This window comes from Podarcis melisellensis (genome assembly GCF_964234715.1).
Source record: "Podarcis melisellensis genome assembly, chromosome: 8".
Classification (NCBI taxonomy): Eukaryota; Metazoa; Chordata; class Lepidosauria; order Squamata; family Lacertidae; genus Podarcis; species Podarcis melisellensis.
In genome coordinates, this window is record NC_138540.1 from 53,306,537 (window position 1) to 53,323,080 (window position 16,544).

The 16,544-nt window shown below is 47.4% G+C and overlaps 2 protein-coding genes across 10 annotated transcripts in view; one reads left to right on the plus strand and one right to left on the minus strand.

Annotated features, from left to right (window-relative positions):
- The window catches only part of SF3B3 (splicing factor 3b subunit 3), a 30,619-nt gene extending 21,329 nt beyond the window's left edge, over window positions 1-9,290 (plus strand). For all 4 annotated transcript variants that reach the window (XM_081921092.1, XM_081921093.1, XM_081921094.1 and 1 more), the window contains exons 18-26: window positions 581-755; window positions 1,280-1,485; window positions 1,950-2,106; window positions 2,908-3,033; window positions 3,927-4,139; window positions 4,808-4,906; window positions 5,970-6,113; window positions 7,508-7,612; window positions 8,574-9,290. In XM_081921092.1, coding sequence (XP_081777218.1) covers window positions 581-755; window positions 1,280-1,485; window positions 1,950-2,106; window positions 2,908-3,033; window positions 3,927-4,139; window positions 4,808-4,906; window positions 5,970-6,113; window positions 7,508-7,612; window positions 8,574-8,714 — 1,366 coding nt within the window. In that variant the 3' untranslated portion in view covers window positions 8,715-9,290. The remainder of the gene's footprint in view (window positions 1-580; window positions 756-1,279; window positions 1,486-1,949; window positions 2,107-2,907; window positions 3,034-3,926; window positions 4,140-4,807; window positions 4,907-5,969; window positions 6,114-7,507; window positions 7,613-8,573) is intronic.
- Window positions 9,291-11,528: 2,238 nt separating this feature from the next.
- The window catches only part of MTSS2 (MTSS I-BAR domain containing 2), a 58,355-nt gene continuing 53,339 nt past the window's right edge, over window positions 11,529-16,544 (minus strand). For all 6 annotated transcript variants that reach the window (XM_081921120.1, XM_081921117.1, XM_081921116.1 and 3 more), the window contains one exon: window positions 11,529-16,257. In XM_081921120.1, the coding sequence (XP_081777246.1) occupies window positions 15,494-16,257 (764 nt within the window). In that variant the 3' untranslated portion in view covers window positions 11,529-15,493. The remainder of the gene's footprint in view (window positions 16,258-16,544) is intronic.

Sequence of the window (16,544 nt, forward strand, 5' to 3'; positions counted from 1 at the left end):
GGAGTGTTCACTTCAGAGGCTGCTCTACTTTTTCACAAAGCATCGGGTGGTTCTGAAAAAGCAGCCTTGTTGGTTTTGTTGAAGGTCTACTTGATCTCTCTTCAGGGGCAGGAGGCAGCTGTCTCTCCTGATCTTGAATATTAAAGGAGGTTGCCTGGCATGCTGACACCCACAGGCGTTCCTGCATGAAGCTCCATAGAATACAAAGTACTGTGAATTGGCTGTCAGGGGTGGCCATTGTAAATAAGCCTGCAAAAGTAACTGGTCTTTAGCCATCATTCAAGTGCAGGTACAGCGCTCTTCCTTCCACTAAGCAGACTGAAGGAGGAGGGACGCAAGGACCCTTTCCTCCTCTGCCTTTCACTCACACACTCATGGAGCTCCCCATCACTGATGGCTACCAGGCAAGTTGTCAGTTTTCAGGTTGAAAAGGTCCCACTTCTGCTTGATGGAAGGTGGTTCATGCCACAGATGCTTGCCCACAAGGGAGGCTCCATTGTTTGGCCTGGATGTCCTTTTAGTTCCTTTAAGGTGGCTCACTGGGATAAGCTTAATGTCTGCAACTTTTTGGCTCCCACAGGATTTTGGCCCTGGAGAAGCTTGGAGCTGTCTTCAATCAGGTTGCCTTCCCATTGCAGTACACTCCTAGGAAGTTCGTCATCCACCCTGAGAGCAACAACCTAATCATCATTGAGACGGACCACAATGCTTATACTGAGGCCACTAAAGCCCAAAGGAAGCAGCAGATGGCGGAGGTAACATGCCTGGCTTCTGCCTCGGGCCCAGCTCTCACCAAAGAAGGGCAGGGGCAGGATTCTGTGAGCTGGAGCTTCTTTTGCTGCTGCTGCACTTGGTGGGGAAGTTGTCGCAACACAGTGCAGAGCAGTGACCACTTTCCTTTCTAGAGAGGAGGCTAGTCTGCTTTTGTAACCCATGGAAAAGCTCACTTTCTGCACCTCAGTTAGGACTGCCTAATCATCATAATCACAAGAAGCAGTGATGGCCACCAATTTGGATGGCTTTAAAAGAGCATTAAACAACTTCACAGAGAAGTATATTATCAGTTGCCTACTAACCATGGTGACTATATTCTGTCTCCATTGCCAAAAGCAGCATGCCTCTAAATGCCAGTTCTTGGGAATGACTTAGGTCCTGCTTGGGCTTCCAAGAGCATCTGCTTTGGCCACTGTGAGAACAGGATGCTGCACTAGAGATAGGTCTTTGGCCTGAACCAGCAGGCAGCACTTATAGTCCTTTTTTGCCCCTTTGTGCATTGCAGGAAATGGTGGAAGCCGCAGGGGAAGATGAGAGGGAACTAGCTGCAGAGATGGCGGCAGCGTTTCTGAACGAGAACCTTCCCGAGTCCATCTTTGGTGCCCCAAAGGCAGGAAATGGACAATGGGCGTCTGTTGTCCGGGTGATGAACCCCATCCAAGGAAACACTTTAGATCTAGTCCAGCTGGAGCAAAATGAAGCTGCCTTCAGGTAAGGAACAGTTTCTGCACCTCTGAAGCAAGTTATCCTTTTGAATGCTGCCCTTTCTGCTAAATAATGGAAATACTCTTTATACTTTTGTATACTTACTTTGGTCATACTTGAAGTACACCAGTCAAACCAAATATTTACTTGTGCTAGATGACTCTAGAATCTAATTAAATAAAGCAAAAATGTGGTCTACCTGAAGTTGTTTGGGGTCTTGGGGCTGATACACAGCAGTCATTTACCATGATCTTCTCAGCTGACAACGGCCCTAATTAAGTCTCATTCAGTTTGTGTATTGCATTTCTATGCTTCCTTAGTCACAAGCAAATGGTACAACATACTCTTCGCTGCTGCCTTCCCCCAAAGCGTTCTCTCTTGCTCTTCGTTGCTGTGAAGCAACTGCTTCTTTTGCCTTCCCAGTCTTCCCTTGTCTTGTCAAGTAACATTATCGTTCTGGCTCTCTACAGTGTGGCAGTGTGCCGATTTGCCAATGGTGGTGACGACTGGCATGTTCTAGTGGGCGTAGCCAAGGACCTCATCCTGAACCCACGCTCTGTGGCTGGAGGCTTTGTCTACACCTATAAGTTGATAAACAGTGGGGAGAAGCTTGAGTTCTTGCACAAGGTGAGAATTTCCTCCACTAGTGGGTTGGAGGGGGAGGAATCTGGGAAGATGAACATGGATGGGGCTTGCCAAGAGGTTGCTAAAATGTACTGATGAGACCCAACTCTTTGGGACGGAAATCTCTTGGTTGGGAACAGAGGACCATCACTGTTAGTAAGTACTCCACAAATGGTTTTCCTTCTGTCCACAAAACAGCAGCCATATCAAAAATCACATTGGATTTTGCCAGTGTTTGCCATGCAAAATGTATGCACATTGCTTGCTACCAGGGAAATTTGAGCAATTATAGTAATGGTGTGACAGTTGCAGTTATCTAATGGACATTTGAAGCAAAACAAGCATAGACCTGTGAATGGGTCATTTATAGGTGATCTGACTTAAGCTTTTGCAGCATCTGATGGTGGTTGCTGAATACTTTGGCTTCTGTTGACGTGGAGAAAGCCAACAATGTACAGAGCACTGCAAAAGTTTAAGTCTTCCTCCTTGTTGATACCTAGCAGCCTGGACCTGTGTGGAGGCAGGTTCTTTTTGGGGGCAGGAACTGGACTAGGAGGCCCCTTCCTAGAGGCGGTTTGTCCTTGTGGGCTTGCAATGTCCATCTCTTCCCCAGTGGATGCAATGGGTACTTGATTCAAGTGGGCCCCAAAACTCAGTGGTGGTGGATCTGCATCCTTTGCCAGGGCAGAAACTTGCCCATCCTTGCAGTGGCAGGGCTTCATCTATGCAGTGAGGGTACTATTAAGGATCTTTGTTTTGTCTGCTTGACAAAGGCTACTTCTCTTTCATTTCATTTCTGTTCAGACCCCAGTAGAGGAGGTACCAGCTGCTATTGCCCCCTTCCAAGGCAGAGTGCTCATTGGCGTGGGGAAACTCTTGCGGGTATATGACTTGGGCAAGAAGAAGCTGCTCCGGAAGTGTGAGAATAAGGTATTTAGAACGTGTTGTGTGTGTTTGTGTGCGCAGATCTCCTGGATGCTGCATTTCCTAAGGCAGACATTCCCTATCGCTTTTAACAAATTTGGTTGAAACCTTTGAACTTTTTTCAAGCTCCAGAGAAACGTTCTCTTGCCCAGAACTTTGGCTTCCTTCAAAAATTTAGGAATTAAGCAATTCCTAAATTGCTTAAGGGGTAAGTCTTCAGGGCTGTTTCCACCCTCTCTGTACCTTATTACATTTCACTGGATAGATAATCATTTTCTTTCCCTTTCGAATAGAATTGAGAATCTGAGGCTCAAAGGTGTGGTCTTGTGTTTCTATGATTCACATAAGGTGATAGTTGAAAGTTTTGGATTTTTTTTGTCATTCCTGACACCAACTTTGTAATGGTGTAGTGAACAGTCTGCACAAAAGGGCACAGAGCAACCTGAAGCCCTCCAAATGTTTTGGACTACAACTCTCATCAGCTGTCAGCGTAGCCAATGGTCAAGGATGATGGGATTTGTAGTCCCAAACATCTGGCGGGTGCTGGGTTATAGAAAGTAGAAAAAGGAAGATTTTCATATTTCACATATTTGCTTTTCCCTTGTTTGTTTGGCCTTCTGAGTATTCTAGAATCAGGAGAGCTACCTAGAATGATGTTAGCACTGGTTCTCAGTGTACATTCAGATATAGAAAGTGATCACAGATAAGCAATGTCCCAACTCCCCTTTTCTCTCTTAGAAAGCTACAGCTGTTGCACTATAAATGATCATAGCTTTGCAGAGAGATGCCCGTGATGTTCAGATTTCATGAAGGCTCAGGAAGGGATTTTAGGGCTTGCCTTGAACAGCCTCCCCTTTCTGCTTTTTGAACTGCTTTTCTGAATTGCTGTCACTTCCCAGCACATTGCCAACTACATCTGTGGGATCCAGACCATTGGGCACCGAGTGATCGTCTCAGATGTCCAGGAGAGCTTCATCTGGGTGCGCTACAAGAGGAACGAGAACCAGCTGATCATTTTTGCAGATGACACCCACCCCCGCTGGGTCACCACTGCCTGCCTCCTCGACTATGACACAGTGGCTGGGGCTGACAAGTTTGGCAACATCTGTGTGGTGAGTCAGCCTGAAGGCAGCCAGGAAACTCCTGGGGCTCATTTGAGAACTGTCCTGCTCTCGTTTTGATTCCCTGATGTGGGAGATGCCAGTGAAACCCCAGCCTTTTGCTAAGCACCATTTAGCTGGTGGCCTGAGACCTTTCTCCTGCACTCACACACTGCTGTCATGGGCGGTGGCAACTTCCTCTGGACACTCTTCTGCCAAAGTGCACACCTTGTGACTGTTCTGTTAATGGAGACATATGCTTGGTTGCTCTCCTTTTGTGGCTTGGATCACACATCACAGTCAGCCCACAGCTAAAAACAAGACTGTGGATTTATGTGGTTGTGTTGGTGCATGCTGCTGAAAAGTTCTTGCTTTGCTCCTCTCCTACTACTGCTGCTGCGGCGGCTTGTTGTGACTTCCAGACCTCATCCTGTTGGTTTGTTTGCTTCCAACAAGCACAAGCAATGAGTCAAGAACAAACCTTGGCTAACTCTCATGGTTTGTTGGGGGAGAAACATGCTGTGAACCCAGGTTGGGGCACTCACTGTGGTTTGATGTGACATGCAGAGTGTTTGCTTGTTTGGGCTTTTCTGAATTCATGCTTACAACACCTTCTAGTTATTTCCATTTGCCACTGAGGCCACGCGTGAGTTTGACTCTCTTGATGCCTCCTCCTGTAGGTGCGGCTGCCACCCAACACAAATGATGAGGTAGACGAGGACCCAACTGGAAACAAGGCATTGTGGGATAGAGGCCTTCTTAATGGGGCTTCTCAAAAGGTAACTTTGGTGTAGGGAAGGGGGTGCTTCCTCAGGTGAGAAACTGGAGGCTCTTTCTAGTTCTCTGGTTATTTATTAACTTCATTACCTGCTTATTTCTGGAACTGGCAACTTCCTTTTTAAGAATATATAAATCTACTGATAAAAAACATGTTAGAGTGATTTTTTTTTTAAAGCCAGAGTATCCCTATGGAATTAATAACATAACTGTCTGCCTGTTGGAGCCTGAAACGGCTTTTGAAATTAACTTCTGTGTCTATGTAAATGCAATGTGGAGCAGAGTTAAACCCCTGCATAGAGTGAAATTGTACTCATGTGGTCAAGCAGGTGCCTTTGGAGCTTTGTAATTAGGGTTGTTTGTAGTTGTTTTTCGTGCACAAATAATGGAGATTTTTAAAAAGTTCACAGAAAAAATCTCTTCGGTGTTATTGAAATGCTGTAACATGATACAGGCAAAACTTTTGTGATTTCCCCCTACTCTGCTTTGAGAAGTTCCTGGGGAGAGGAGGGACAGTTTCCCTTTCCAATAGGGGAACATTGGACCCCTGTTAGTTAAATGAAACTTGAAACAGAATGGGGGAGAAACAACCCAGGACAACTGACCCCATGCAATTGTTGAGCCAGTATAGGGAGTATGAAGTGATTCAGGTTTGCTTAATTAATTAATTTATTTTTGCAAATATTTGAAATGCCTTCTGAGGTTCATAGCACCCCTTCTGAGGTTCATAGCAAATTTTAAGACATATTTCAACAGTCCTCCTGTTTTAGGGGGGGATAATTTAATTGACACTGCATTTTAGAAATGTGAAATACTGTCCTAATGAAATACTGTGCTCATAATGGAAGGGGTCCAATGTACTCCAGTAGCCTAATAGCACCTCCCTCCCCAAGCATTACACATAGAAAATCACTGTTGCAAGTTTGCATTATAAGTGTGTTTAGAAATGTCCTCACCAACCACTGGAAGTGATAAATGTAGGTTTTCTTTGATGAAAATGAGATTGTCTGGATTTAATGCATTATCTTAGGTCACCTGCTGAAGTCTTGCTTGTCTTCCTTTCAGGCAGAGGTGATTATGAACTACCATGTAGGGGAAACAGTCCTGTCCCTGCAGAAGACAACTCTAATCCCCGGAGGCTCTGAATCTCTGGTCTATACGACCTTATCTGGGGGCATTGGCATTCTGGTCCCGTTTACATCACATGAGGTAGGAAGTTCTTGTATGATGGAAATATTAAGAGTTGTTCATCTACATAGTGCAGCAGGAGCACTTAATGCCCTGCAGTAGTGACAGTGAGTTATGGGAGGATGGAAGACAAAGCTGAAAGGGTGGGGAGGCTATGCCACTCCCTGCCCACAGTTGGCCTCTTGGCTCTTCCTTGTGTGGATCAGAAATGGATCTGCTTTAATGAGCTGCCCATGGCTCTCTTTGCTCTCTGTATGTCTCCCCCCCCCCCCAGTGCATACACTGATATCTGGCAATATAATGTACCCTGAAAACCTTTGCTGACACAGGTGACGCCCACATTTGCCAGTTGGCTCTGCCCATGAGGCATGACTGAAATTTTATTGCATGACAGAATGAAGCAGAGCTAAAAAGGACTCACGGAAATTTTGGCATTTGGTTGCCCAAGGTACAAATGGGCTGGGCTACTCGTTAGAAGCGTCTGTCCAAGGAAAGGACTGGGTGACATATTTTACAGGAATATATGGCCCCCGCTCTGACTCACCCTCACAAGTTTACTATACTCAGTTGTTATAATTGCCAGAATGGCCAGACATCACGCCCAATCATAAACCAATTAGCCAATAAAGCTCTAGGAGAAGACATGATCCCAGTGGAGATTTATAAGACCGGATTTCTGGTCGCCCATTTTTGCAAAACAGTTTTCATATATTAACAGCTCAGGTTACATACCGGAAGGGTGGAAGCTGAGTATAATTGCCCCAATATACAAAAAGGGTGATTAGAAAAATCCTGCCAGGTATAGACCCATTAGTTTGTTAGATGTAGCCTCTAAACTATATGCCAGGCTCCTCCTTGGGAGACTGGATGAATGGGCAGATACAAATAAGGTAATATCTGAAGTCCAGGCCGGTTTCCGAAGAGGGAAATCCACATTGGACCAGTGCTTTGTTATGCACTTTCTGCTATGTAAATAAATCCTTCCCCAAAATGATGCATGCCAGCCTGCAGATGGCTCACTCTCTCTAGGACAGGGGTCAGCAATCTTTTTTAGCTGTGGGCCGGTCCACCGTCTCTCAGACCATGTGGTGGGCTGGACTATATTTTGAAAAAAAAACCTGAACCAATTCCTATGCCCCACAAATAACCCAGAGAGGCATTTTAAATAACAGCAGCCATTCTACTCATGTAAAAACACTCTGATTCCCGGACCGTCCACAGGCCAGATTGAGAAGACGATTGGTCCGCATCCGACCGCTGGGCCTGAGGTTGCCTACCCCTGCTCTAGGAGGTTTGTTCAGGTGGCGTGTTGTCAACCAGTGTACCAATCACAGCTGCTCCTCTTTTCAGTGCTGGCCTGACACTGCTGCTTCCAGCTGTTTTCCTTTCCCTTTGATGGCGCTCTCTCTTTTCAGGATCATGACTTCTTCCAACATGTTGAGATGCATCTGAGGTCTGAACACCCTCCTCTCTGTGGACGAGACCACCTCAGCTTCCGCTCCTATTACTTCCCAGTGAAGGTAGGCTGAGTTTGTGGGTCTCTGCTACATGTCCATCATATGCTAGTAAGCACTTGAACTCTGCTCATGGGTAAAAGTTGCCAATGTGAAGGCCAAATTTCCCCCTGCATTTTATGCTTGGTCACAGCATCTGCTGAGGTTGCTGGAATGGCTTTTCCAGGACAGGATTCTGCTTGCTAAGAAGGGTAATCAGCAATGGGGCCTATATGTCTATGTGATTCTCTGACTTTTTCTTTTTCACCATCTGGGTGGTTTGTCTGAACGGACGTTTATCTTTTCTAAGTGATATGTATTGATTTCAAGCCCCGATTCCCTATTGCAGTTCTCCCTGGTGATGGTAGCATCCTGTTAGAACTGACCTAGGTATCAAGGTGGGTCTACTTTTTTCTTTGGAAACCACGTGTTTCTCTTGGGTCACCTGTACATCATGGATAGGGCAGCACTGTCCATTGTGTCAGAATTTGGTTTCTGCCCCCCCCCCCATATGAATCTGCATTTCAGGAAATGATTCTGTGACAATGAGGAGTCATGCAGCAGGTTATTTTTGCATTAGCACGGTTAAGTCTTCATTTCCAGACTTGCAGCATTATCAGTGTAGCTCTAAAGCTGCAAGTTCACCACATGCCAAGCCCTGGGGTGATCTTGAGCAAGAAAGATAGTTCGAGTTTGTTTGTTTTTTGCTGGAGTTTTCTAGTTTTTTGTGGCCCCCCCCCAATCCCATGGACTTGTGGACACCTGCATTTTTCACTTTTAGGCAAATGTCTGCTGAATACCTGTACTTTTTTAAAGAGAGAATTTGCTTTTATTCATTCTGACTCTTGTGGAGAATCTTAGGGCCTCTTAGACAAGCCTCTTGTTCTGTGTGCTTTGGGTCTGCTTTCTGTGCTTGAGCCCATTCCCTCCTTCGTTCCATGGGCTGCAGCTTCTAAAATAGCCTCCCACCCTTTCTTTCTCTTGCTAGAATGTCATTGATGGGGATCTGTGTGAGCAGTTCAACTCCATGGAGCCCAACAAGCAGAAGAACGTGTCTGAAGAGCTGGACAGGACCCCACCAGAGGTGTCCAAGAAGCTGGAGGACATCCGCACCCGCTATGCTTTCTGAGAGGCGCCTTTTCAGGGACGTGGCTGGGATTCCTGTTCCAAAGATGTTTTGAAGGGTATGAGCTTTTTTGGCCAGTTGCTCCCACTTTGGTACTCTTGTTTTCTTCCAGCGACTTGAAAGTCCAACCATGTCATCAACCTGTTCTGTCCATGCTGTTCCAGGAGTCAGTCAGGTTCTCCCAAGTGGCGAGGCCTCCCCTTTCAGGTGTGTTTCTGGCTCCACCCTTTTATAGACAGTTTGGGTGCTGCACCCACTACCAGCCTGCCCTTGGACAAGGCCCTGATGCCCTTTCCTTGTCAAGTGAGCTAGCTAGATGAAGTCCCCTTTTCTGAGTTGGTAAGATCTGAGCACAGGGACGTTAGGGCTCCTCCTCTTCCATTGGCCAGTGTCTGGGAAGCCTTGTGGGCGTGGCTGGTGTAATTTTTCCATCCTGCAGTTTTTATCTCTGTGTTTGTAAATAGAGTCTTGTACCAAGTTAGCCTTTTGTCTGCTGAAGAGATGGCCTGTGTGATTCTGGCCATAGATTTTTCTTTAATAAAACCCAGCATCTGGATTAAAGGTTGGCTGACAAACCTGTTTGGTGACTTCTCTCATGAATTTTACCTGCTCCTGGGGACATGAGCTAGGGAGGAGCTCTGTCAATGGCACATTAAATTCATGGGAGGATCAATCTTGTCATTCATTTTAAAATGCACTTCTTACCCTTTTGGCTGCAGAGGAAAGCCGCGTTTCCCTGCACTTGCAGTGTCTAGTATTAGGCTCTGTATTTCTCTAGAGATCTTACTCTCCATTTACTCTGCTGTGGAAGACTTGTTCAGCCCTCTCAGCTGTCCTAAGGAGGTTTATACTTAAGTTCTGGAATTGTCTCCCAACCTACCCTACCCCTTCAGAGAAGATAACGTTGCTGTTATGTTTACTTTCCTCAAAAGCAAACCTTTTGCACTCCCTCCCTCCGAGCCATTCTTCGGGCTGCATTACATGTGAATGATCTCTTTGTTTCTATGGTGGGCTGACTACTTGTTTTAATTGTAATATATGGGTTTGATTCACCCGAGTCAGCCTGGCCCAATAGTCAGGGATAATGGGAGCTGTTTGCAAATATTTGGAGGGCACAGGTTCCTGACCTCTGGAGGACAGTGCAGATGTCTATGGAACTTGTGACTGGCTGCAGCTCCTAAACACAGATACAGTGGTGCCCCGCAAGACGAACGCCTCGCAAGACGAAAAACCCGCTAGACGAAAGGGTTTTCCGTTTTGGAGGCGCTTCGTAAAACGAATTCCCCTATGGGGTTGCTTCGCAAGACGAAAAAAATCTTGCATCCCCCCCCGCGGTTTTTTTCCGCTTTTTCCGCCCTTTTCTTAAGCCGCTAAGCCGCTTATCAGCTGTTCCGCTGATAAGCCGCTTAACAGCTGATCGCTGGAAGCCGCTTGACAGCTGTAGCGCTAATCCGCTAAGCTGTCAATGGGCTTGCTTCGCAAGACGAAAAAACCGCTATACGAAGAGCCTCATGGAACGGATTAATTTCGTCTTGCGAGTCACCACTGTATTTGCTTGAAGAGATACAAATGCCCTTCAGATATTATGGGGACCAGATGTTTAGTTCAAAATGTGCTGGCTGCTGAGAGATCAGTGTCTGGTTTTAATAGTCGTGAGCTCACTTTTAGTTGAGGTCCAGCTAGAAATACAGTGGAACTGGCAGCACTGCCCCTTGGTGGAATGGGCACTTGCCGGATCAGGCTACAGAGAACTTATGAGCAGTATTTTATTTAAGCCCAAAGCCAGGTGATTTCAGATCTACAAATTGGGCCAGGCTTTCTGGGCCTTTTTCAAAAGTTTCCTGGTGCTTTGGGTTGCTTTTGTTTCAAATGTCTTCACTGAACAATTACTTTAAAGGACTATTTCTCCTTCCATGTATGGATGTGGGAGTTCTGGATTGGATATCCTCCATTTCAGAAGTAGAACTAAACAAATTCTCTTGTCAGCTGAAAATCTCTTTCGGCTAGGCTCTGACATGCTGTGTCAAACTGCCACACTGGACCTTCTCTGGCTCCAAGAAAAGGAGAGCCCATCCCATCAGAAGGGAGCCAGTAGCCAGTGAGGGATTGCGGAAAAGGGAGTAATCTGTGTCTGGTGGGAGGGTCTTGATGTGAAGGGCAACTGTCAGTGACAAAGACTGTGGTTGAAGCTTGCTGTGGGGAAGAACTATCTTCTATGCTGCTATAGTGGAAGCTACAGAAATAGTACCCCTCAGACTTCACCCCTGTTACTTCTCCACATACACAAGCAGGCACACTTGGATACTAAGCAGCTCTTTAGATTCTATGGGCATGGAAATGCTGGTTTCCTGCTACAAGGTGTTGGAAATATGCAAATGGCTGTGAGAAGAGGGTTGGGGATTGATGCACTGGCTGGTACTGAAATCAGCAAAGCCCAGCTCCTTTCTCCTAGTCCAGGGGCTGGGGCTTTAGAGCAACAGCATTAGAAAAAGGCAGGCCCCAGAAGGCTAAAAAACAACAACACATGCTTATTGCTTTCCATGTGAGAAGATACAGAGGGACGCAGCTATTGATTGCTACTTCCACTGTTGGAGGCAGTGTGCTTCTTAATACCAGTTGCTGGGAATCACATGAGGAGTTTCTATTGTGCTCTGCCTTTGAGTTTCCTACAGGCATCTGGTTTGTCTCTGCCAGAGCGGTATGGGTCTTTGCTACAATCCAGCAGGCTCTTATGCTCGTCTGAAATACACCTTAAGACATCTCTGTTAAGAACCCCTACTAGGCTAGAACTATAGAAGCTGGTGCTTTGTTTTAAAAAAATACACTTACCTTTCGATTTCTGTAACCATAAATTCAGAATTGGAATGGCTGGGACAAATGTGTGTTAGCATTTGTGTTGTGATTCCAGGAGGGTTACAGGTAGGAAAACCACCTGTGGATGTTGTGTGCCTGGCTGAAGAAACAACTGCTTTCTTCCTCTTATGCGTAGGAGAGTAAGAATGGGTGGGATGGGGTGGGAGGAACCAATTTGCGTTAATTACAGTACAACTTTTATTAATACTGGAATCTTCACAGTGCATTCGTTACTTGTAGCAGTGACTATTTTAAATGAAGGGAGAGGATAATTAACTTTAAGAATGAAAGAGGGTGGGTGGGTAAGGCCAGGGCTGCTAGCAAAAGGGGGGGGTAGGGAAAATAAATTAGAAAAAAAGAACAAGTTAACAGCACCAGAATAGTTAACATCAGTTGAGAGAGACATTTTAAAGGGTTTTTTTCCTCTGTACAAAAAAATAAAATAAAAATAAAAAGCAAAATGCAAACATTTCTCACGCATTGTCACTGTTGTCATTTCTGGCCATGACAGGGAGGAGGGGGGCACCCACAGGAAGGTTGGTTGGTTAGAAACTAAACTGTTATTACTACGACAGTATAAGAGTTAAGGAGGCTACAACGTGACACCCACGCAAGCGCACATAAGACGTCTGGGCTGTGGGGAGGGTGGAGGGGACTGCTGTGGCTCTATGTACAACAACGACAACACCAGGCCCTGCTGTGCCTTGCAGGAGCTAAGGATGGGGAGACGGGGAGGATCCAGCAAGAGGGAGCAGGCGCAGTTGTGCTTTCTCAGAGGCTTCTAGGCTCCCCAGCCCTTGCAAGGGGCCTTGAGTTGGCTGGTTTGTATTCACCACCGCTGTGCTTTGCTTGTGCCTCACCACACAGCACTCAACGCTGTCCACAGCTGTGCTCTCTCTCTACTTTAGAAAGGGTTGTTGACCACCATGCTGCTGCTATGAGAAATGTGGTGGTATCTCTCTTGGAATAATTGTCACAAGCCCATCTTTCATTTTTTTCTTTGCATGGGCAAGCTCTGTACTCGAATGCCTGGCCAGTCCAACGACAAAGGAAGCCCCTAATGTCTAGCGTGGGCTCTGCCTCCCCCACTTAGCCACCCCATATGTGCTACATCTGTGCTGTTCAGTGATCCTTGGATACTCAACAATCCCAGGAGAGGAAAGCAAGACATGCTCAATTCTTGAGCCCAACAAACACAAAAGGTGGAGGTTATGCAGCAGGGGCCGTTTAATGGCCCCTCATTTGTTGAGGAAGCTTGATCTGTAAAGCATGAGACTCTTAACCCAGGTCCAGGCCCCATGTTGGACAAAAGATTTCTGTATTGCAAAGGGTTGGACTGGATGACCCTCATTGTTCCTTCCAACTCTACAATTCTCTGATTCCTTCCTAGTCAAAGCACAGGGAAAGGCGTCTCCCTCTTTCCCCCTCACTTTAGACCACCTTAATTCCCAGCCACTGACTTTCCCCATCACTTTCTCTTTCTTTCAATACTGTCCCCTTTCCCAACATCACTTTCCATTTGCCAACAGAGCCGATTTCTAGACTTTCTGGGACAATATCAGGGTGAGCACAAGGTAGATCCAAGTCTCTTGCACTCTCCAGATCTGGGTATAAGATTACGTAACTAATATAAATAAACTCAATGAATTTATCCAAACCCTTAAGTTGTTTCTGCGGGGCAAATTCTTCTGTTCCAAATTTGGGGGGGGGGCAGGTGGAAGTAAGCAAAACAGCTTAAAAAGTTGATAGGCACTATTTGTATTTATGTTCCTTCTGACTACCTGGCTTGCGTGCCCTAAATTCCAGCCCTGCTGAACTCTTAACTCCCATCAGGCCCAGAAACCAGCCTAGCCCATGGTCAGCATCGATGGGAGTCTTAATAACATTGGAAGGTGAAAAGTTATCCATCCCTGGCCTAAAACAGTGAGAAATGTGGATATTCTTACAGCAGCTGCATGGCCCAAGCTGGAGCTTCTGGCTGGGAGCTGCAATCCAACTCATGCTCCTTCAGCTCCAAGCACAAAGGAAGAAGCTGTGCTGAATATTCATTTGGTTATAGATCTGGAGGCCAAAACCAGAACAAGGGAGCTGGTCTGTTTCTGTAAATCCCCTCTGCCCCCATTTTTAAAGCCTGCTTGTGGCAATTCTTTCCTCACTTTCTGCTGGGACTCTAATTTCTTGAGCAGGTCAGGGTGAATCGGGGAATCGTACCATGAATGCGATGTGGTTGACCGTATAGCAGATCTGGCTAAGCAGCAGCAACATCGCCAAAGGTAAACGAACCAACCAAGAGGGTTGGTTCAGCTATTTCCCTCTCTGCAGATACTTTTAGCCCCTTTCAAAGTATCCACCCAATATTGACAAAATGGGGCCCCTTTTGATGCTGTTAGAAGAGGCACCCTGCCACACACTCACAGGCTTAGTCATAACCATACCCATACTTGGCCAAAACAGGCTCACATTGGAAAAGGCAGAGGACACTGCCCCAGACCCAGCACTCCGCCTAACACTGCTTGGCAGCAGCCTCCCACAACACAACAAAGATCTTTCCTATTATCTGGAGATGCCAACAGTTGAACCTGGGACCTTCTACATGCCAAGCAGGTGCTCTACCACTCTGCTACAGCCTTTCCAGTGACACCAGAACCTGTGAGCATCAGTTTAACAACCTTTGGCCTTGCCAGATGGTTGTAGGAGAATTCAAGAGCAGACACCCTTGGTCTTTGCACACACCCTGCACACACACCTCTACGGCCCTCAATTACCAAAGTCCTCCACTACCATCCACAAAAAGACTTCTTTTGCCCCTATATCCACTTAGCTACAGCTATTCCAGAGCAACAGCCATCCACCTTCACCTTTCCATCACTACCAATTCTGCTCCCTCCCACCCACCTTCAAGGGAGAACCATGGCCACTGCTCTTATCAAAAGGTTCAAGCCTAGTGCTGAAGTGGCACTGAGGGCAGATCAACAGCAGCCCAACCCTCAGCCTCTCAGATTACAGAGCTCCTACCCCACTTGGGACGAGAGCGCAATCCTCTTCCTGAATATAACCAACCTGCCCACTCTGCTCCCAGTAGAGCCACGGAGGAAACGGAGGCCGATAAATCTGTGGCTGTGACTCAACCTCTTGTTGGGGGGGATTGGGCCCTCCTGCCTGGTGACATGCCTGCAGGTTGTCCACTCCCTGCCCCTTGCACCCTCTCCTCCAGCTGCACATTTGGGATCCACCTAGGAACACGAGAGGCTTCCGGGATTGTTCACGGGGGTGTTAACTGCTGCTTGTAAAGTCTTTCTTGAAGTAGCTGATACAAACAGATGGCAAACAGAAAATAACTGGAAAGACAGACAAACAGACAGACAGACAGACAGAGAGCTGTGAAGGGAGGATTCAGCACAGGACTAACAGTGCATTTTTTTTGTCCGGAGGAGGTGGGTGCTCTCTAGGAACGGCAGCCTCCATTTCTTTGCCATGTGCAAGTGTGTCGGGGCGTGTGTGTGTAGTTTATACTAAGAACACTGTAGTTGCTAGATCCAGTTCAGGTTTTCACTCCTTCCTGACAATCATGGAGCAAGGGAATGGCCTCCCTCCTTGTGGCGGCAGCAGCAGCAACCGGTCTCTCTGCAGGCCAGGATGAAGGAAGGTGCAGGAGGGGAAAGGAAACCTGGGCAGGGCAGCAGATGGAAAAACAATGTGTATAAAAGAGGCTCCAAAACCAGTTCAGTGCCAGGCTGTGCCTGTGCAGGTTTGTTAGCAAAGGCGTATAGATTAGTCTCCTTTATATCTAGACTCTGACACGATCTCCATAAAGTGGCTTTGCCTTTTGTGGTTCGTTTACTTCTCTTCCATTTCCCCTGGTTTAGTCCTGACTCTGGTTGCTCTCCAGCCACCGGGTGGGCACTGAGCAGGCGCTGGGGAAGAGTCCATCACAAAAACCGGGGCGCCGACCTGTCATTGGTGATGGTCCTGCGAAGGCGCACCCCACGCCGGATGGCCACCAGCATGTCTTCCGCCGGAGGGTCGCTGGAGGCCGCCGGGGGAGGAGTGGGTGTCTCTTCCCCGGGACCGAGGGCAGAGACCCCCGTGGGGAAGGGAAACTGGCCCTCGCCAAGGGCATGGGCACTGGCTACCAGCTCCCCAATCTTCTCCACCAGGCTGTGCCGGTTGGCTGCCAGCTGCTGCTCCTCCTCCTCTGTGGAGAGGTGCTTCCCGGCATACACAGAGATCTCCATCACGTTGCTGCCCCAGGCGGTGTTTGGCAGGCTCAGCCTCTTGGGCGAGGCTTTGGCAAAGTCCATGGCGCTTGGTGAGGCATCGTCAGTGTAGAACACACATTCCTCGCTGCCCACCCGGGTGGGGCCGGTGTACCCAGGGGAGTCAGGCACTGTTGGCGTCTTGACAGGGACGATGGGGGGTCTGATGGGAATGGGGCCGGCGTTGGAGAGGGTTCGGCGTACTGTGGGCTTGGTGGAAGGTGTGCGGCGGATGGTGGCCACCCCTGGCGTGGCGCCGGTGGGCAGGGCAGTGCCGGTGGGCAGGCCAGCAGTAGAAGCAGGTCGCTTGGTCTGGATCATGCGCCGGTAATTCTGGGCGATGTTGCTGTTGCGAGGGATAGTCGAGGATTTGTCGAATTCGCTCTGGCTCTCCCCTTCCATGTCGCCGTTCACGGAATAGCAGTCGTAATCTGAGCCTGTGGAGGCGACAGATGGGCAGGGTGGGTGTCAGCATTCTCAGCTGGCAGGTGCAGCACAGCCAAGCAGCCACTGCTGGACTCCATGCGCAACACTCTCCACTATATGAGATCTTTCATACGTATATATTTTGATTTTGTTAATATATATAACCTGTGTCTATTTTAGTTGTAAGCTGCCTTGAATCCCATGGGTGTGTGGGGGGGAGGCAAGATATAGATAAATGTAATAACCATGTATGCCACCCTAAAAAAAATTATTGTTAAACTGGGCAACCACATTAAGT